We start from the raw sequence: 22,521 nt of genomic DNA on the forward strand, positions 1-22,521 counted from the left end.
TTTGCCATATTGCAGTATTTTAAAAATGTAAAAAAAAAAACGCTTGTTAAATAATTTCATTTTAAGAGAGAAAAACAATTTCTATATTGGTTTATGGCAGTATGTAAAAATTTAAAAAAAACACAAAAAACACAAAAAAAATGCAAAAAAACCTCTCACAGAATTTAAAAAACACATTTTTATTTTTTCTAATAAAACCCGTTTCTTTTGTAAGTATTTCGGACTGTTTTACGGGGCGCGAGCCTCGTCCTGGAACTTGGTTGATTATGAGGTTTATTTCTGTAGATGTTAAAGAACACAAGTTCCGCTTGTCCCTCGTCGACCTAAGATATTTTAACCCATCGAAGGCTCAGTGGGAGAAAACACAAAATGTGGAGGTAAATTCTATGCTCGTCGGGTTTTAATATGTTTTATCATTCGCGACAATTTTATATCAAAAACTGTAAAATTTGTGACTAATATACCTCAATAAATACAGTACTGACAATGTCATGACAAGTTGACAAAAATGGTAATACAAATATAAACATCACTCATGAACAATATAAATGTAGTATTATGTAGTTACTAATGTCGGTTATTTATGAGCAAAACTCGATATTGATATTTTTTAATTATGAATTAAAAAAGCTAAAGGTGTAAAAATAAATGTGGCATTTGTCATGCGTTTCTATTTGTGCTTGAGGTTGGCTTTTACTTTCAACCAAAATTATGTCATAATGTGTTTATTGCATACTATCTTTAATATATATACATATTTATTAATTTCATTCATGTAACGCTTCCCTGAAAAAAATCATAATGCGTAAAAAAGTCATTTTGGCAATTGTTGACAACTATTCCGTCTTTGCGTATTGCAGAGTTATCTTCTCTTGTGAGCAGGTATTGATTGTTACGGCATTGGTTTGTGTGAGAAAATTACGTCGTTTTCTCAAAAATTGATGACGTTATTCTCACAAACCAATGCCGTAACAATCAAAACCTGCTCACAAGAGAAGACCACTCTGCAATACGCAAAGACGGAATATAAAATGCCGTGTCTAAGGACGGAACAAATCATTTTCTTCACATAAACAGTTGGCATCTGGGAAAGCATCGACCGTGGCCTTCAAGAGTAAGATGTTCGGGACCTTTTCGGCAGATATGTTTTTGATCCCTCCAGACACTATCGATTTTGCGGCAGTGTTTCTAAATTTTGCGGAGCGCCTACAATCCAACCCCTATGCACTGGCTGTTATATTGTCACTATGGTTTCTCTTGATCCTTTTTGCCGTCATCCTCCGACGGATGGATATCAAAGACGAGGCTCTGGTAAGGCATCATGCAAGAGGGATGTTTACATATTAGTACAGTACGCAAAACGTTTTCAAAAAGTTTGAAACGCGCATTTGTTAAACATATTGACAGAAAAGTCAATATTTTAAAGATAACTGTCAACCAGTAGCTATTTGTTGATGGTTCCCTTAGTTGATTACAGTTAAATGGTTTCTCCGATACATTCCGTTTACTGAAGTAAGCTTCCGGTATTGTTGACTATCCGTATTGTACGCGATTGGTCAACTTACACGAATAGAAACCACGACTCAGTAAGGGTAGTCTAGCAGCATAAAGAAAATAATAAGATTCGATTCATTGATATCTAAAAGAATAAACAGCTGTTCCTAAAATCGATTGCATGCATAAACCCGAAAATATATCTTTAATGAAAAAAATCAGATGTTACTATTCAAGAAAAAAAAATATACATGATCAAGTGTACCATTTCTTCTTTTAAAGAATGCATAGTACTATTTGCTCGAGTGTCTTCCAAAATATGATGATACAAGTGTATTATTGTCTGTTGAGTGTTGTCTATTCATAGTTTTAAGCTCGACTCAAATAATATTTCTCGATCATCGATCGTCCTCTGCAGGATAGAAGAGAGATATGAAATAATTGACTTGCTTAATTGCATGATAATACGTGGTGACGAATATAGTACCGCCTCCAGAACTGGTTTTTCGCTTTTAAATATGATCTGATGGTGTGTCACGCGCTTTATAACATTTCAATGAGATATCACTTTCAAATAAAAAAAAAAAAAAACATTCTTGTTAATGTAGCGAAATGAAAAGGAGAAAGGTGTGTCCTGTTGGCGATTCCATCAAATGCAATCCATATATCTCCTTATGTATGGAATATAAAAAAAATTGTCAGTTAAATTTGAATTGATTATTTAATCTTTCCAATTTTTAAGTTTATCATGTATTCATGCCAGTAGTTATTTATCACCATCCCGACTACATGCTACTTTTTTTTAGTGTTACCTTACAAAAGTTGATACATATTGCACGTGGGACTCTGTATTCCTGTATCTGACACAAATATGTATTAAACGAATATATCCCATTTACAGTGGAATTATCTCCCCCTTGTTGACAACAACCCCTGGAGTTCTGCAGGATACTTAATGACGGTGTCAACTGCCCTGCGTTCATCTAGAAATCTCACCTCATCTCCGTACTTTAACATCGTTGGAAGTGATGGTGAGACAGGGCCAAGAAGCATGAATGATGCCCTAAGAAAGGTAAGGTGATACGATGTTTGCTTTCTTTCATAAATAAACAGATATTTACTACACGATAAATAAATACCTATCTCCAACAGTGCATCGTCTGTCATAACCTGTTGTTGCCATTGACGGTAATTTCGTTATTAATTTGCATGTTTCCCATACAAACTGATGTTTCCTCAAAGTCTCTCTTTCTCTAGATGTAATTTGAATCCCATTCTTTTGTTCATAGCTCCACTAAAAAAAACCAAAATCGAAATCTATTGAACATATCTTCAGCCAACACCATAACCATTTCAATGACAAGTGTTTTCCTTAAACAATGTAGTATCTTAGTAGAAGTTTTTTCTTGAGCAGGATTGACATGTGTCTTCACTATTTTATTACAGAACTTCCGGCGAGGCACTACGTCACACTTCTACGTCACGACACCGATACACTTAGGAAAGCTCAAACACATTATTGTTTGGCATAACAATGAGGGTTCTTCGCCAAGATGGCTGCTCACTAAAATTGCCATTCAAGATATGGAAGAGAATAGCAGGTAGGACAGAAATAACAGTTACTTTTTGTATATTGTTCACACAAGTTTGATGAGATGAATATTCCATATGCTTCGGTGCGGTTACCTCAAAATTATAACCATAAGAAATTATGATATATACAACGTTAAAAGCTGGAACCTCCGGATACAAACAGTATTTTGTTATTTTATAACCAAACCTTCAATGTTCCATTTAACAATTTAACAGAAAATCAGGCAATAATCATATTAGTTAACGCCACTTATGTACAGCATTTTATGCGTGGTCATTGTCGTCTGCGCAAGCATGAATGCAAAGAACGCTTGGCCTCAGAATCAAAACCTGTGTAAGAGAAATATTACAATATTATTAAATAAATCATGATACCAAATGCTCTGCTTGCATGCTTCACTTATATTTTTTATATCTATAACTCGGATCGAATCCGTCTTGCAACTTACAGAATCCATGCCTGAGTTGTAACCAGCATCCCTGTCCAATAATCTGAATATTATATACGTTATATTTAACGATTTTAATACGTTCTTCGTACGTTTACTAGATACGTATTTGTATGTGGGGAATGGCTGGCATTAGACAGAGCAGATGGCAATATCTGGAAGCGTCTTCCCGCCCAGGACGAGAAGGCAATTGACAGCCAGCTTTTATTCTCAGAATTGAGTCTTCGTCAACTGTTTGACGACAATTTATGGTTCTCGATATCTGCTCGGCCACACTTCAGCAGGTTTAACCGCGTCCAGCGACTATGGACGATTGGGGCCCTGCTTTTCCTCTCAATGATTGTGTCTGCCATGTTTTACAACACACCAGCAGGCAAAGAGAACAGTATCAAGGTTGGACCTTTTACCTTCAGCTACAAACAGGTGTATATCGGATTCGTTGCTGCCGCTTTGGCAGTAATACCAACTTTCATAATAATGTATATTTTTCGAAAGAGAAATTTCAGAAATGAGTACTTAAAAGATGACGTAAGTAATACGTCTGGAAAGGAGAAGTTGAAAGTTCCTCGACGCCTTCCCTGGTGGACAATATTCATAGCATACTCCCTGGTGATTGCGGCTATTCTGAGCAGCTCAACATTCACGTTTCTGTATTCACTCGACTGGGGTGCAGATATCACATTACAGTGGCTACTCACCTTCTTCATGGGAACATTGCAGAGCATTGTCATCATTGAGCCTCTCAAGGTAACGTATAGGTCAGATTGTGAACTTTCATGTTGGTCAAATGGTTAGACCAATATAATTTCACATAAACGTTCTAGATTCATTACCGGTACAAGCAGGGTTATATAATTCCCCCGGATCAGCATAAACACATCTTTTTTTATAGCTCGTAAGGTCTATACTTATGTCGAAGACGCATCTTTCGATGTCACAACAGCTAATACCAACACCGTAAAGAACGTTAGGTAGAAAGTAAAAAAACTTGAAAATCAGTTTTGGATATTAAATGTCCATGAAGAATAAGATATAGAAAAATAAAATATTCTGAATGGGGCACAGATATATCACCTCCTTTCCCGAATCTGCAAGGGCACTTTCCGAAGGTTATATGCTAAAACACTGAGAATATTAATTTACATGTCAGGAACCACAGGTTTAGATCCGAAATCACCAAAGTACTTCAAAAAGGTTTTATTACTGAGATATCGTCTTGTCTAGTGACATGTATGTACTCACCTGTGTCTTGCCTTCTTTATTATCATATTAGTTATCTCCCCCTTCCAGGCCGTTGTACTAGCTGCTGTACTCGCTTTCTGCTGTAGTGGTGGGGCCAGGAAAACATTGATGGATGTCCCCGTTACTCGCAAAACCAGGCAAATAGAAGGTATAGTAATCGTCCCTTGAATACCATGAGACTTGTCTTTACAAATATCAACCAAACTATGAAAGAATGTTTAGATGTATTTGATATTTTTAAACTTTAACAATCAGTGTTCAAGATGATTATACATGTTTGAGGTTTCCTTACTTCTTATTAAAGGCACATTGGAGAGACAAATGTGAAAGATGATGAGAGATTTTTTGTGATAATGATTATATTCTAAGATGTTTCAAAGTATAATCTCCTAAGTAGAAACAGGTGTCAGACGTTATGCAAGAACCTGGCATCTTTGTCATTTTGTTGTAACACTTTATTATAAATTTTGTACCTTATTTTTTCTCCTCAGCCTACGATGTACCAGTGGAAAAGCAGTGGTGCCCGGAAAACATTCCAAGTCCGGACGAGATCCAAGAGGTCTCAGAGATAGATAAAAACGGACACCGGATGAAATTGGACAGAAAGTTGTCTAAAAAGTTCTTCTCCTGGTCCTTGAGCATAGGCTATGCTAGTCTTCTGCTCATCCTATGTTCTCATAACTTTATCGAAACAGCATTCTACCAAAACAATTACCTGAAAGCAACGCTACAACCAAAAGCAACGGTATGTATTGTTTTTTCAACTATTTGACAAGACACCACAATCTAGAATGCGAAATCAGGAACAGAAACATTTAATGATTTTTAGGTACGTGTATATGATTTATATAAGGTACACATTAAATGACTAAGGTACATGGATGTGGTCTGTCCCTGATTAAGAAGGATACAGATAAAGCATACACAAGTTTTGTATGCATACAATTTATGACAATTATGAAACAACATATTTTTCAACTTATATTAATCCCCCTTGTTGGACGGGATGGAGACTCGAAGGGGTCTTAATGTGGGAGGAAAGTAGAATGCCCAGAACAAATAAAATCCACGTGGTCGGGCAAGTGACCCCATACCTTTTCACGTCCGACTGAGGAAGCAAGCCCTGTTTTTTTTAGTATTGATTATTAAGGTCTCAAGTTATATAAGAAAGTATATGGAAATTGTCAATTAATCATCTTTAAGTGTGAATAAAATCATGTGCATGACGCCGCCTACTTATCCTTTTCTGTAAAATGAGAAAATAGTTATTCAATTCGTGATAACCACTCAAATGAGTCGATATTCGGGTAAATAATTAGATGAAACCTAAAAGAAGAATTCACTGACAGGTTTCAATATTCCTCACTCGATATCCGATATTGTAACATTTGAAACTACGTGTATTGTTAATGTAGAATTTTATTTACTCACATTTACGAAGCTTACAATGTTTTGATCATACATGCATACAGTATTTATATTTCAGATTACACGAGTTGACGATATCTGGACCTGGTTCAATGACGTGTTTATCGTCAAGGTATTCCCAAAGTTTGCATATAATGGACGAATAAGATCATCTTACATACAGAGATTCTACGATGATGAATATCTATATCGCATGGGATTGATTAGAATACGCCAAGTTCGATCTTCAGGTGCGTTGATAAGTTACTAACAGACTTTGTTCAAACAATTTCGAAGATGTATGTTTGGTTAACATAATTGAGTTTAGCGTCCTATTAGCAATTAAGGTTATCGAAGGATGTTACTATGTGTGTAAAATCCATGCATGTGTGCTGTGGATGGTATTTTGTTGTATTTTCTTCTTTTCGATGGCGCGGATCTGATACCAAGTAAAGAGAGCTACCTCACTGAAATATCATGCCGAAGGCTCCGAGCAAATATTCTTACCGGTCACATAACAATGACAAAGGGTTTGTGTTGGTTAGGGTGTGGTATTGTGAAGCATGGTGAAATGAATCGGAATCTTTGGTAGAGAATATTATAAGGATGGGACGGGCACCGGGGGTTCGTATTTACCATAATAGTGGTTTGAAAGGTTTCAGCTTCATTTTCTATTTGACTTTTATAAACCAATGCTGTTTTAGTTTACATCAATTTGTTGTCCTCTATATGAAAAAAAAAAAAATGTCCGGGGTAGAAAAAAAAAATTGTGTGGTAGGGGTGATTTTACCATACCATTTCTTTCTACGAAAACTACTTTTTTGAGCAGGTTTTCAGTTATCTCTAAAATACGTGTTTGAACGTCCATGCATGTTTTCGAAAAGTTCAATATGTGTTTTTTGTCACCAATTGAAGTTTCATTTATTTTTCCAGATATTGCAAATAAATAATGAATTAACAATCATTCCATTCACTGTGTTAACGTTGATCTGATTTGTTTTCCATTGTAGAGAAATGCACGCCGATCGATGCGTTTGTTGGGTTTGTGAAGTGCACATCTGATTACTCAACTAACACTGAAGAAAATGGGGAATTCTGTAAAGGTCAGTATACGATAAAACAGTACATTTCTTCCCATGATTAAAGCAAGTCATTACGACTCAGCAAGCACAGTTAGAATAAACGAAGCATATTTATTGACGGATCGTCTAAAAGGGCTTTCCACCAGTAAGGTGGATCGACTGGTACTCTACCACGTAGCAATCTCGAAATCGCAAGTTCGCATCAACCGGACTTAAAACAATCTTTCATAAAAAATGCATTGGAAATGTTGCTGTATATTCGTTTAGAAATGTGCCATGAATCATGAAATCAGTTGGAGTATTTTGTTCTGCAGAGCTAGAGTCGTAATTCTTTTAAGGGCTGTGACGTCATCATTTTTGTAATTCCGGTTTTTTCCTTTCAAAAAAAATATAAAAAGTAAATGTGAAGTTAATTTTTCACTTTCAGACTATTGTATCGTATTTTGATAGAAGCAAGGAATATACTTACCACTGCTGCATACAGTTCAAGGTTATTCTGACCTCGAACAACATAACCCGGAAACAGTGTGCCTAACCAAGACAAGGCGACGATTTGATTGAAAGCGCTCTACCGAACAATATGTATCGTTGGTCATGTGCAGATATCCTCGATATCCAGGGGTTACGCTCACTTTCTCTCTCTGCATCCCTAGAATATGTCATAGCAAAAGTGAAGGCACGCCGCTAGTTATTTGATTGGTGTTAAGTTAAAAAAAAAAACTGACAAATCACTGGGCTGATTCTGTGTCTTTTGAAGATTACAGAGGAGCGAGGCCCGACTTCAAAGCCAATAAGTTTAACCGTTACGCGACCGCGAAATTCTTTTGATGTACATCAAAGGATTTAACTAATCTTTTCGTCTCTTTCACAAGGCGGTTTACATTGATCCTTCGGTTTCGCTATGACAGCAGAGAGCGAAAATGAGCGTTACCCCTGGATATCGCGGATGTAGTTAAAATTGCTCGAAGAAACAAATAACAAAAGACCTTTTTTTCTACACAATCCATAGAAGAACAGTGTTTGCTAATAAGTCGATCTCTACTGTTTTTGTCCTAAATAATGGTTTTATCTATCAAGGTTGGATGCCGTACAATGACACCTGTTTTGACGAAAACGAAGAAGTGGACTACTCATTTAAGTACTTTTCGTCAAAGGATACGAAAGCGTTCCCGACCAATGGAGTGCACGAAATGTATGGACCAGGGGGGTATTATATGGATATCGGACCTAAGCAATCAGCCGCAGTCAGGTCTGTCGCCGAACTGAAGACGTATGATTGGATAGACCAGAACACCAGAGCAGTCTTTGTCTCGTTCATGGCGTATAACGGAAACACACACCTTTTCAGTTACGTCAATGTCATATTCGAGTTACCTCCCCTTACCGGAATTACAACAACGTTCAATATTGTTTCTGCGAATTTGTACCCCTACAATACGGTATGGGATTACATCATCCTCTTAGCTCAGTTTGTTTTCATCGTTGTCGTCATCGTCAGACTGGTCCTACTCATCAAGGACGCGGTTGTGTCCAGGGGGAGAGTACTCCGTACACTAACGTTCTATGCTACAATGTTTGATATAATGATATGTATCGGTGCCATCGTGTGTTACGTCATCAGACTGGACGGCACCATTTCCGCAATCAACAAGATAGCTAAGAACCCAAGTAAGTACATCAACTCGATTACGATACTTAACATTTGAAGTTTAGTATACGTTGCATACAAGTACGTTTATTCGAAGAACATCGTCGCCTATACTTACATAGTCCCGGGCGTTTGCGTTTGGAGTTTGCGTTGACGTTTGGTGTTGCCCTGTTAAATTTTTGGTGTAAATGACGTTAACATTCGTTTATATAACCTTCAGTATTTGTACTAGGATGATGATATGTGGCATGGGTATTTCTAAGGGGTCTAACATTGATCTATTTTGGTCAATTCAAACAAAACTGATACGTTTTGAACTTGACTAGTTTTGCAAGCATACATAGGTTTAAGCTTTGGCAGTAAGTGTTGATATTCAATCATGATGCTTTCATTCGTACTAAGATGTTTTTTAATAGCAATAGAGGGATCCAGCATTGATGAAAGTTACTTATGTCAAAATATCCATGTTACGTTCAGTAACAATCAATATTTGTATTTGTGTTTTTTGGCATGGATGTCATATAAACTTATATTATTGTACAAAATAAAACCAGCCTAATTTTATCAATATATACATAGCCTGTTTAATCCTCAATATGATAATTTAAGACTGAAAAATAGCGTAATAATTATATTAAATATGCTTAACTAGTACACTTTTACACTAGACATCAGGGCCCGGTTGCTCGAAAGGTTAGTAAACGTTAATCAATGGTTAGGGAAAATATCAAATCAGTTAACTGCTATTGATTGTTTAAGACAAATAGTATCGATGTGTATAAGGACTAAATTTGCTGTGTACGTTCTTGCTTCTTATCGGCACTACTTTTCACTTTTCACTAACCCTTAGGGGCGTAAATGGTCATTTATGGCCTTGTCGGGGATTTTAAATTAGTTGATATATTCGTAATCTGGAATAAGTATATTACACAAATATGAAATTTCAAATTCATACGACAAATGGTTTACGAGATATGGCATTACAAAGAGAGACACTATCTCGCATTTTCATAATAAAATGCGTGAATAACGCCTGTTGTACGTTTTTTGGTTGAAAATTGGCCATTTTGAAGGAAATTAACTTAACACTCTTAAAATTTTGAAAGCATACGCATGCAACAAACAAATAAATAGCGTAGGTTTTCATTTCTGCATGCTAATTGTTCAAAAATGTTATTCAGTGTATTTTGGCTATTTCTGCACAGAAACGCAATTTTGATGCTATGGTAGGGCATCTACACATGCACATAGGGAAAAAATCTGCACAAAGACCAAATTTGGCGTTTATAACAGAAATTGATAAATAAATCATCCAAGTTAAACATTTAACTTTTTATGAGGCCTAAAATGGCCCATTACGCCCAAAGTCCTTGAACCAACCTTTGATAAACTGAAGCCTGATCTGAAAATTCAGTTGATTAGAAACTGAAACTGTTTCGACATCCGAAAGAAAAGCAAAGTAAAAATGGTAGTTCAATTCAACCCTACTTTATTTACTGTAAACATTCTACAATTAAGTTGATATATATTTTTTGTTGTAGGACAACATGTTTCCTTTGAGCAAGCAAGTACTATGGATTTACTCTTCATGGCTTTTATTGGTTTCGCTTGCTTTAACGCGATCATCAACCTTCTGTCACCATTAACGTTCAACTATCACTTTCATTTGTTTAAGGTGTTTCTCGACCTCTCTAGATACACGTTGTTCTCGCTATTTCTCGTACAGGCCGTGTTGTTTGTTGCCTTTACGTCTATTGTGTACATGTTCTTCCACATGGACAAATGGGAACTGCGGAACTTCTACAGTACGGTACTCTTCCTCTACAGAGTGGCTTTGGGCATGTTCAAAGTCGGTCACAGTATCAAGTTTATAGATTACGGCAGTGTCATTGTATTCACTCTTTTTGGGTTCTCAGTGAGTATTGTGGTGATGAACGTATGCATAAGTGTACTGAACGTCGGGTTGAGCAACGCACGTATTGCCGTCAAGAAGAACAAGAGGCATAGATTTGATACAGAACTGAACGACTTCTTCTTTTGGAAAGTGAATAGCGTCTTGCGAGTGTTGACGTTTCGCAGCGGTAAAAAGAATACTGTGATGAGTAAATACGCTGCGCCTGGTAAGTTTATTTTTTATACTTTTTCCTGTAAAATATCAGAATGTTAAACCGGTGAAATGTATAAGAAAGATCTCTGCGGTAAAGACATAAGAAAAATGTGATATCCCAACAAGGGATTATATTAGGTCCTGTATCGATGTATCTATCAACTGCATTCCAAACCGCAGATAATGTTTTCAGCTGAAGTTGTAACGACGGTAGAAAAATGGTAGTTTCTGTACATCAAAGGTATTAATACAACTTACATAATTGATAATATTTTGGTAGGCAAATCATAAATGATAATAGCAGAAAACTACTTCAAATAAATAAATATATAAAAATACTCTACTTAACCACGCGCTCCATTCATGTTGTAATATCTTCGTCGTTGCACATTAAATACTGTACCAAACAGAAAATCCCATTGAATATATTTTATATTTCACTTGTATGGTAGGTTATATTGACATTTTCATTCTTGCTTCGCAATCATGAAAGATGTTGTTATTATGACTGCCATACTTGTGAATTTGTACTCAACAGGAAATAATTAAATTAATTCTATATATCCCACACTGTTGTTGATTACAGTTTATTTTAAGGGTTTTTTATTTATTTTTTATGTTATTTATTTACTAATCATATCTGCCGAAAATTTGTTAAAGATCTCAACAAATCTGTGGTTGATAGACTGATAAAGAGGAGAGAGAAATATATATTATATATATATTATATATATATTAGCTCATTCACCCCTGAAGACACATTTGAACTCTTCCAATTCAAAGGTTGGAATAGTTCATAATGAAATTTCAGGGGTGAATGAGTTAAACAATGTTACAAAATCGATATAAGAATAGAATATAATACTAGTAATGAGACTGTTTGTTTCATAATGATTTTTTTTTATTAATTCCTTGTGTTTCTTATCAACTTAATAATAACTCCGATTCTGCTCTCATACATCTTTTTCAATAAATTTACAGAAAAGGAGAAATCTGACCGACTTCAACGATTACACACGGTTTGTCTACTTGTATCTTCGTATGTTAAAAGACTCATCTTTTCTGTACCAAGTTACGGACAATGCTAGTCATGAAAGTACTAAATAAAATATATGATTGAAAAGCAATACCATATATTTCAATTATGCATGTACACTGAGTTACGCGATATAATAAAACCTGCTAATAAGAACGGAATTCAAAATCATATGTTTGATGTCATATCAGATATTTTCGTCGGACAGTAATTTCGTGGTAATCGACAAAACACCATTTCGGGGGTACATGAATTCGTAGAATACGAGTACCCACCCAAACGGAGAATTGCTTAATATCAAACTTGGAATAACATTGTGGATCTATGAATCTTTCAACGAAGATAACCCACAAAATCAACAAAATTTACAATCTTACGAAAATAAGTGATTTCACAGTAAATTCGTAGTGTTGAAATTTGTCTTAAATTCTGATATTTGTTTTTATAGAAAGTGAGCAATTTTAAGTCTTTTCGGTGTGAAGATGCCGATCTAGATATATTTAAAGCAAGGACATTGCGAAAATGAGATGTTTACAGTGAAAGAATGTACGCCTCTTGTTGAATTAATACTATTTTTTAAAACGAAGAAATATTCTCTTTGGAATGTATTATGTATACTTACTTGATAATGATAGAGGTGGGTTTTGTTTACAGATGAAAGGCTTCGAGAACATGGTATTCAATATGGCGAGAGAGGCTTCCTCCAACGAGCAGCAAATCTTTAGATCGTGTCTAAAGTTGCAGAAAAAACCGACCGACCGAAGTCAGCTACGTTCCACATGTACTTCAAATACAGACAAAACAACTATCAAGTATGGCAGTCATCAATTTGCAAACATTATTTGATTTACATTTCTGCTTCTTTGAATTTTTGCTTTAGTGTATCAGTTTTTCGAACCAAAAATTCCATAAACTACCATACAATTTATTTCATCTAAGAATCATGCTGTATCCAACTTCATTCTATTGAGAATATGATTTTTATTATTTATTTTAGAATAGATTTGTTTCAATATCCTATGTATTGAATTTTAACCATTTACCGTGAAATCTCGTTTTGGTGTACTAGGTTGTGAAAGTGTTTCTTTTTATTGCTGTTCGGCCCGATATGACTTAACCATTAAATAAGTTATTGATGTGCTGAAATACAAGTATTTTTTGGCGTTCAATATCAGAGTATGATTGTCTTCAATCTAATGACATGCATATTTTTGTTTCTTACCTGTAGTTGTTAAGAAGCGGCCTCCGTATCCATTTTTTGAGTGGTGGCACGGTTCATAATATAGATTTTCGGTTACTCAGTATTTATTTCTAAATTAACTAATACCATAAATGAATAACACTGCACCATACAGTTGTTTTGGTCCTTGAAGTGTAATTCATTTTTGGAAAACCATCTATTGCAAAATTATATGCGCAAATACATTTGTGTTTCATGGTCATCAACCAACACTTTATAGGTACTACGACCAGACCTCAAAGTTTATTATGGCTTTAGTGTTCCCAATGGCAGTCAGTGACCAAGACGTCATCGTCCACAGCATAGACGTCATTAAGGCCAAAATTAGGCACCTTTACCCATGTGACGCATCCTCTGTGCCACTGAGCAAGATGTTTAAAGTGAAAGCAAGAGCAAGGCTACGTAAGAAGGTAAGAAAACCCGAATGTTACTAACTGTAAGAAAACACATGCGGTGAAAATGTTCTTCTAGTTAACGGACAATAATAACCTGCTGCATCCAAAGAGGTGATTAATGTAGGGAACCCTGCGGAATGGGGAGTTTTGTTCTGCTTTCTTAGAGAAAAATGAAGAGACCAAATGGTATACTGCCCCATTGCAGGTCTTTGGATGTCTCCATTATTCTTTTCCCTCTGACCTAATCTTTCCCTTTCGGCGACGCCTCTCAAGGCACCGTTTCCATGTGGCCTTAGTCGTGGAGAGGTGTTACACACGACTGAATAAAATTGCCAGCACACTAATTAGTGACATTTCCCTAATTTTACTATAACGTATCAGAGCATCAGACAGTTGTTGGTTAAGTGTGCGACAGATTAAAAATCTGGAAAACAAAATTCAGTTTATTTATCCTAATACATTGACGTATTGCTTGATTAGAATGTTACAAATTTAACATGCAACCATATACTAGCGCATTCATGAATTGGCACACTCACAAAATATGCGATTAAAACATATATTCAGAAATAATTATTAGCGCGATCATAAATAAGCGCAATGATTAAGTTCGAAAAACCCTGAAATTTGAATACGGCTAAAGTATAAACGCTTACTTCAATTAAGAACAACGTATTTACATCTATTGTAGGGCTCCGTACAGGTGATGATTGTCGATACGAAACCGAGGAGTACAATAGAGTTACCGGCCTTTGTTGTGTCATCACATGACAAAGGAAAGACATGGGAGACAACTGCGGCCAGCCCGTCATCGCGGGTTATGATGAAGGTTGGTCGATTTGGAAACACGATTATACTTATATCCAATTCTGTCAAGATGAAATAAATTATACCTTTGAAATAATATTATGTTGAATATGCTTCAGTTTTGTTTTATTTTTTGTTTCATATCTGATTGAACACCATATGTATTTAGATCTCGCTTGAAATATTCCTTCATTATTTTTTTCCAACAAATAAATATTTTTCTTGTTAGTAGCATGTTGATATCTGTCGATTTGATTCACCTTTCTACTTTTTTTCTTAAGAACAAACCGTGTGTGTCAGCGATGATCCGCGCATGCCCAACGCACTTCATGGCCATCTCGTGCGAATTATGGCCGGATGTGCCACTCTCTTTCATGGACAAACTAGAGATGCACACAGTGTCTCCTAGAGGAGGATTGATCCGCCTCCGGTGTAACAACAGGATCACTATCGCCGCTGAAAAGAATTCAGTTGACAGGGATATAGACATATGCGTCCTGGTAAACCTTGAAAATATCTCAACAACAATCTTTACGCCAAAATGTCTAAATGATTCCTGGCATAACAATTTCCAAATGCATAAATTGAAATTTGCAATTACACTTTCATTTTAATTTACTTGGTTCAACAATGATGTATCATCCTGCATTATTTTTTCATTAATAATTGTTAAATAATAAGAAAATTTGATCGAAGTACTTCTTTATCACTAATTGAGTAAAATTTGATTTTTTAACTTACACGCAAAACTTTAAAATACCAAAAAAACTAAACTCCATCGTATTTGTCAAATTCGGAAATCCTATCTGAACAGAGTATGGGCACGTTTTATTGATGTTGTCATGATTTTATTGGGAAATGTTTTAATTCCTTTTGTGAATTTGTGATATAAAGCTAGATATATATAATTGATTCGTTGTTATTACCCCAGTTCTTGCTATGTGTGAATAATAGACAAAACTAAGGTTTTACCTACATTTACAATGGCGTGTCTGGTCGATAAAGCAGAAACATAGTCTGATTCTTCTTCTAATTTCCCAAAAGTATCCATGTAAACATTTCTTTTTTTATATTTTGTCCTATTTTTTCAAATTTTAGTTCGAATTACAGATTTGTTGAAGTGTCTGTATTCTTTGGTATTTAAACAAAAATTATACCGTCGTTGTGTTTGCAGGAACAGGAGTCAAGCCCCACCCCGATGGTAACCATAACAGCGACAAAGGACATTACCAGGCCTTTGATACTATCAATTCCGTTCAATATGCTAGAAAGAGGAGGTAAGAACTAACTGCAGACCGTTTTAATTGAGAGAATTGTAAATTTTGCGTGTATTCACCAGGAGTAGTAGAATAACAAAACTTGATGTCATAAATTGTAAGTAATCATCTAGATTCACAATTACAAAAATATTAAAATATAAATATGTTGAACGCAAATCTTTAATGTATTCATGTCATATATTGAAGCTCATATCTACAACTGCATAGAGTATAAAAGGATCATTTAAATTTTTAGAGCATTTCCCAAAACCATTGTGTAAAATTGAGAAAAGTATTTCTGAAGGTTTGATTTGATTATGTTATATATGCAAATCAAAAATATTGTTTGTTTACGGTTACCCTACCAGCTCTAATATTTTCTGCCTACCCTAAACTTTAATGGGCAGTTTTCAAGGACGCACTGATAAGTCAAGGTTACTGTCTCATATGAACCTTACAAAAATGAAAAATGAAATTTATAACCTTTGTACTACTATAATTGTTTCAGTCATACATCAGGAAAAAAACATGTTTTTCACCGAAAAGTAAATGGAGATCTTTTGAATATGTTTTTCTTTTACAACATAACAAGTTTCCTTTTTGTTTGTTTGTTTTAAGCCATATATTTTGATTTGTTACAGAGAATGCAAAGGGACTTATCATACTTGTAAAGGACGGTGACCTGAAATGGCAGAAGGCACAATGTGAAGCATATAAAGAACTGTGCTCCATTATCTTCGTGATTAACAGTTTAAACAGACGGTAATGACGTCACGATTGTAAACGATATACAGTTGAACCAAGTTATTGCACACAATCATAAATATTTCACTTATACAACATTTACCTCGAATAGTTTATTTGATATTGTGACCGGAAGGGGTTTCACCCTACCGTCCCCAAGATTATGATATTTAAGTGGGATGTCACTTGTAAACGGTTCTTGACCGACTCTATCAAATGACCAATCTAATTAAAATTATATCTTCACATCGCTCCCGTTTACTGATATGTCGCGTTGAAGATCTAACAACATCCCGTAGAGGGTCACGTCAGAGGTCAACATGAATACATTATCGCATTTATAACAAGCCAATCAAAACGCGACATAACTCTTTCATTCAACCAATCAGAAAGCAGGACCTGTAGCATTTAATGCAGACACCTCGTAGCCCAAAATCCATTTTTTCGTCTGGTCCAGTGATAGTTTGAATATTGCAAAGCCTGTCATAGGTTAATTTTAGTTGCAGGTTGTTAAACTTTTTAACGACAACACCACCAGAAGAGGAAGTCTCTCTTATTTCAAAGCAAAATCCACAAATTGTACAAACGTTGTCTTGTAGATCGACACGGCGTGGTGTCATGGGCGCCGCCATTTTCGATGCTCATTTGACACCTCTCGGTCTTTTATCATAGCAATTGTGTTCCGAAATCATTACATCATCACTTACAGAAATGCGTAAGCTCTCATCTTATTGGTTAATGCAAAGGTCGCCTGAACATGACCCTCTATGGGATGTTGTTAGATCTTCAACGCGACATATCAGTAAACGGGAGCGATGTGAAGATATAATTTTAATTAGATTGTCAAATGACTTAATTTTTTTGCAAAGACGTAATATTCAAAACACCTTATTTTTACGAAGAATTCATAACTGAGTCTCCTAAATGCGGTTACCTCTAATCCAGTTGTCGTGCTATCTAGCAGTGTATTGGTAGCAATGTTTTCCTTTTGCTTTTTTGCGTGTACCTCTGCGCAAATAGTTTGATTTGTTGACAAGAAAATGTTCTATTCATAGAATAATTTCATAGCTGTTGTTCTTTAATAAGATAGATATTCCCCAATTTCTGTCTATCTTTGTATTTTCGTCGTCCTTGAAATATGACAGGGTAACTATGAAAGATGCTTTATTATTTCAGGGTTGCGAAGAAAATTTTGATAAAGAAAAGTGCACTGAAACAGGTAAGACAGCTGTTTTGACGTCATATTTCTTAAATTTGGATTGCAGAACCATGACACAATATTTCTGACCTTCATGAATAATTTAACTATAAAACATGACATAAACCCGTCCAGCATTTCATAGAATTAAACTACATTTAATAGTTGCATTAATATCATTATTACGAGCATTCTATTTAAAGCAGTCACAGACACTGGGAAATCAGATCTTTTTTGTGGTTTTTCGAAAAAGCAGCATTCCATGGGTACATGAATTCGTTGATTACCAGTACCCACTGAAACGGTAAATCGTTTTATATCAAACTCGGCATGACGTTGTGGCCCTATAAATTCTTGGATGAAAATTACCCACGAAATCAACGAAATTTAAAAAAAATAAAACGCGAAAATTAGTGATTTCACAGTATATATAATATCTAACTGGAATACATGTTAACCATTTCGATGATTAGTTTATTTACTTTTTCATACCAATGTGTTTTTATTGACAGAACCTGACTGCTGCTACAATACCTAACCGTACGTACACTTTTATTTCTATTGTCCGAAAATATTAATGATTTTAATAAATAATTAAGTAAATAGAATAGTAAATTATCTTTATTTAACGTCGTATACATTGTCAAGAACTAACATAAACGCTATAGAGCTTTTATTACGACGCCGCTAAGGGAACAAATGTGATCAGTGATGAAACCGATACCCATTTTATTCTATTTCAAACTCTGGAAATATAATTGTATATCAGTTCGTCTGTTGGCTTAATATTTGTCAATCTGGGGTGTAATTTCTGATCTTAGTAATAAAGAAATAGAAATAGCATTAATACATGTATCAAAGGAAGGATTCCGCTGATTTTCGGTAATTTAAGCGTTATTGACATACATTCCATGTTGTTTTATATCAAAATGGATATATTAGAGTATGATTAGATGAAACTTATTATTCTGAAACTTTACATACAAGATCAAATATGAAGACTTCGGCTGTGACAAATAAGCCGTTTGGAAAAAGTTTTGGAAAGCCAAATGCCTATCTGCATATGATGACAGTCTTTATATTCAACGTTTACTTTATGATAATAAGAGCTATTGGAAAATTAGAATATTAAGAACAATAACGTTCTGTTTAAAACGGAACATTTGGAAATTTCAAGGAAAATCCAATTTCTGCAAGTTTTCTATATGTAATAATGTGGAAAGTATGTTATTTCAATTTCAAGCTGCCCTAAGGTCAATAAAATAATACCAGGTTCGGCAGAAAAGCAAATTGCCGAACAGCAAATCTAAGCTAATCAGATGACAAGATATTTTCAAATCAATTAATGAAACGTTTTATACACTTATCAAAATCAAATGTTGAAACTGCGTGGGATCGCATCCATAAATATACCCTGGAATATGTTGTTTGTTACTGATTTCCATTAAGTACTGTTATTATCTTTATATAAATGTTAGCATACCAGTATTAGTACCCTATAATCATACTGATAAAGTACTGAAAAAGGTACATTCACAGGACATCAGAGAATATATATATTTATGATAAAAAGGGATTAAGTGTCCATGTGAAGGAAGTAAATATAGAAAAAATAAGATTAACGACCGACTAAAAAACTAGCTGCTTTCACCCTTCACAGGGCTCTTCATGTTCCCTATATTCAACGGATAGGGTAACCTGAAGAGCCCTGTGAAGGGTGAAAGCAGCAAGTTTTTTAGTCGTTCGTGAATCTTCTTTTTTCTATATATATATTTATATCTTTACGCAGATTACCTGAGAACAGCTATCAGAGCAGTTTGTAACAGCAAGATCTCCCGAAGATGGCGTTTTCTAGGCAAGTCTCTTGGACTACCGGTAAACTACCATGACTGTATTGATGGCAAAGCTCCCCTCTGTTCGGAAGAAAAGTGCAGCTTCGTTTTGCTTGAGTGGTACGTCCAAAATCCTAACGCAACTGCAGAAGATTTGGACAAATGCTTAACGAAACTTGGATGTCAACCCGTCAACAAACTCGCAAACTACATATGACACAGCCTAAATTATTCCTCAAGTGAGTTGTTTTGTTAGAGCAGCAAGGTGTTTTAAAATGTGATATATACAACCAAGACAGGAACATTATGGTTTTCAATACCTGTTTTGATCAATATTATATGCGTGTTTCTTTGTCATCAGTGTCATGTTGATGCTTCTTCCGTCTCGCATGTGACATATCCTACATATCGTAGGCGCAAACATTTAGGTGATGTTGGACTTATCCAGGAATATAAATTCCACTGACGATACAGAAACTTTCATTCTGAAAAATTAAGGGAATATTGATATATTTCATCATTACTCTGTAAATTAGGGATATAAATATACATTGTACGTACTGGTAGTATTTTTCTATCGCCAATGCCGGTATGAAGGTAAAAGGATTAAATCAAAATTCAACATAAAAACTTGTTACCACATCGAAATATAATATTGCGAAAGAACATTTGACTCCCTAATATGATGGTTTTTGTACAAAAGCCTGTTTGAAATGAAATGATATCTATTTGATAAAAGAAGTACTAGCGTATCAGTGTGGACACTGTATATATTTCAACGTGCAGATACAATTTTGAGAATGACCAAAGAGGTATAGCGCAAATGGTACGCTGAGCACCTATCTCAGTCCACTGCTTTGATACGGTCTCAAATATCACCCATGGCCACGAAATGTTGATATACACTTCTACCATACGAACTCGTTTTTGGAAATTGCACTTGCTACATGATCAAAGAAATGCCGTCAAACCTTCTACATAGATACGAGGTCAAGGCTATGATGTTTCCGATGTCAAGGTCATGTCCCCCTCGCCAAAGTACTATCCAAAAATAACTTTTTCAGCAAAATCAGCGGCACATAATGTTTTTAAACTTTTTAATTGTGGTCATTTCTATTTTAATTTTTTTAGTTTGTTCATGGTTTTGCGGTCCGGCAACAAATAATGTCATATTAAGATGGTGACCACAGCGTGGTCAGGAGGGCCACTTAAAAATACCACCAAACTCAATTACAAGACTTCAAAGATTTAGTTTTCACTCAAGCACACATAAATGTGTATAGCAACGAGGTCATGTATATAAAACATAGTTTGAGTATATGACAGCCAAGCATCATACATCATATCATAGTACATGCATAATTACAGATATACATCCGGTTACACACAAGTATGTCAGTGCTCAACGTATATAGAACGATCCCAAGCAAACAGAAAAAAATATAGAATAGAGACATTATAATATTTTTGTTATACAGGACATCCACCATGGCAAAACAAATAGTTAAATAAAACAAGGACACCAAATCTGAATTGAATATGGCCGTTTATTACAATAAACGACGGTTGTTATGACGTTCACATTTTGTCATATAAATAGACCCAAAAAGTCTTAGATGGGGGTCCTATTCCGCCATACACAATATAATTGAAGCAATATTAATGCTAGTTGTAATACATATTTTTTTCACACAAAATACATGATATAACATCGATACATTACTTAACAATCGTATAAGAAAATGTTGTACACCAATATATAAAGTTATGCACATTCAGAAAATTCTAACAAGAAAGGAGGAAAGTAGGGGATGGTGGTGGGTAAAGCTTATCTTGTATATACTAAAATCTGTGATCAGATAAAACAATACAAAACTTTACAAGTTGAAATAAAATTGACCTTGACCGTACGATCCCTGTTCCGCCATCTTCTTTTATCAGCTTCTGAATAGGAGCTGCTGCGTCATTTGTATTTATAGTGATCTAATTTTAGCAACATATTAATGCGCGCATGTAACCTGTCGGACCGCTTCACTCATACCCCAACATACCTCCTTCCGCAAATAAAAATAGTTATGTAAAAGCATGGAAGTCTGAATGCATAAATTACATTAAAACAAGTTTTAATTTGTATTCAAGTTTTAGACATATAAGTTTACATTTTTTAACAACTTCCTATTAAGAATTGTGAATATTCCTTTCATTTTATATAGGTTTTCACTTCCCGGAGATATTATTCTGATATTGGGTCAACCAGATTTGTCTATGGAGACAACGTTAGAAAAAAAATGATGTGAAATTCTTTCACAACCAGAAACTGTATTACTGTATATAACTATCATATTATATCAGAGTGTAACTATTCTTAATTACTTTAACTTGCAACATTTTCGCTTCGCCAAACTGTGTTGTCTAGTCACTTAGATTTAATTTCCTCAATATTGATTCTCCCTACCATTGTTTTAGAGTTGAACAAATATTTCTTGAAGTTTTTACTCGCTGTACTCCATTTTATATAAATTGTTATGCTATGTAAATTTGTTTTCATTATATTTTCTAAGATTTATGAAATGTATAATATATCCACACGTGCATTACTGTAAGTATTTTTACACGTTATTTCTTCATTAAATACAATCAGAACATAACTTTGTTTTATGTTTTTTTTACATGCGGGCTAAACATTAAGCAGTTCCGAATATGTTTACAGAAATATACTTCGTTATAATATCTGACAGAGATATTGAAAACATGTGAATTTACCGTATTGTTTCCAATAGGACTGAGGGCTGTATCAATTACTTTCCTTTGTGAATACGAGTGCTCACATTCCGAAACGAACTTACCTAGATTTCAGTCAGTGCATACAACAGAATACATTACACAATATCTTTGTTCTCAAATGATAAGTCTTTTTGATTTATAGAATTGAAAGAAGAGAATAAAAGGAACTGAAAGGTCGGGACCAGAAGAGCTAAGGCAATTACC

The 22,521-nt window shown here is 34.9% G+C and overlaps 1 protein-coding gene across 1 annotated transcript; it reads left to right on the forward strand.

The window, feature by feature from the left end:
• Positions 1 to 221: 221 nt before the first annotated feature.
• LOC110445496 (polycystic kidney disease protein 1-like 2) lies at positions 222 to 21,866 on the forward strand. Its single transcript, XM_021490162.1, has 21 exons — positions 222 to 377; positions 1,078 to 1,311; positions 2,396 to 2,566; positions 2,941 to 3,095; positions 3,638 to 4,283; positions 4,827 to 4,926; positions 5,270 to 5,523; positions 6,265 to 6,436; positions 7,196 to 7,288; positions 8,345 to 8,935; positions 10,457 to 11,035; positions 12,004 to 12,041; positions 12,713 to 12,870; positions 13,519 to 13,708; positions 14,385 to 14,522; positions 14,782 to 15,000; positions 15,675 to 15,777; positions 16,401 to 16,521; positions 17,680 to 17,722; positions 18,214 to 18,241; positions 19,491 to 21,866. Exons 1-21 carry the CDS (start codon positions 267 to 269, stop codon positions 19,748 to 19,750), a joined length of 4,404 nt encoding a protein of 1,467 aa, XP_021345837.1. The 5' UTR covers positions 222 to 266; the 3' UTR covers positions 19,751 to 21,866.
• Positions 21,867 to 22,521: the final 655 nt, after the last annotated feature.

The sequence above is a fragment of the Mizuhopecten yessoensis genome, unplaced genomic scaffold (assembly GCF_002113885.1).
Source record: "Mizuhopecten yessoensis strain PY_sf001 unplaced genomic scaffold, ASM211388v2 scaffold2307, whole genome shotgun sequence".
Lineage (NCBI taxonomy): Eukaryota > Metazoa > Mollusca > Bivalvia > Pectinida > Pectinidae > Mizuhopecten > Mizuhopecten yessoensis.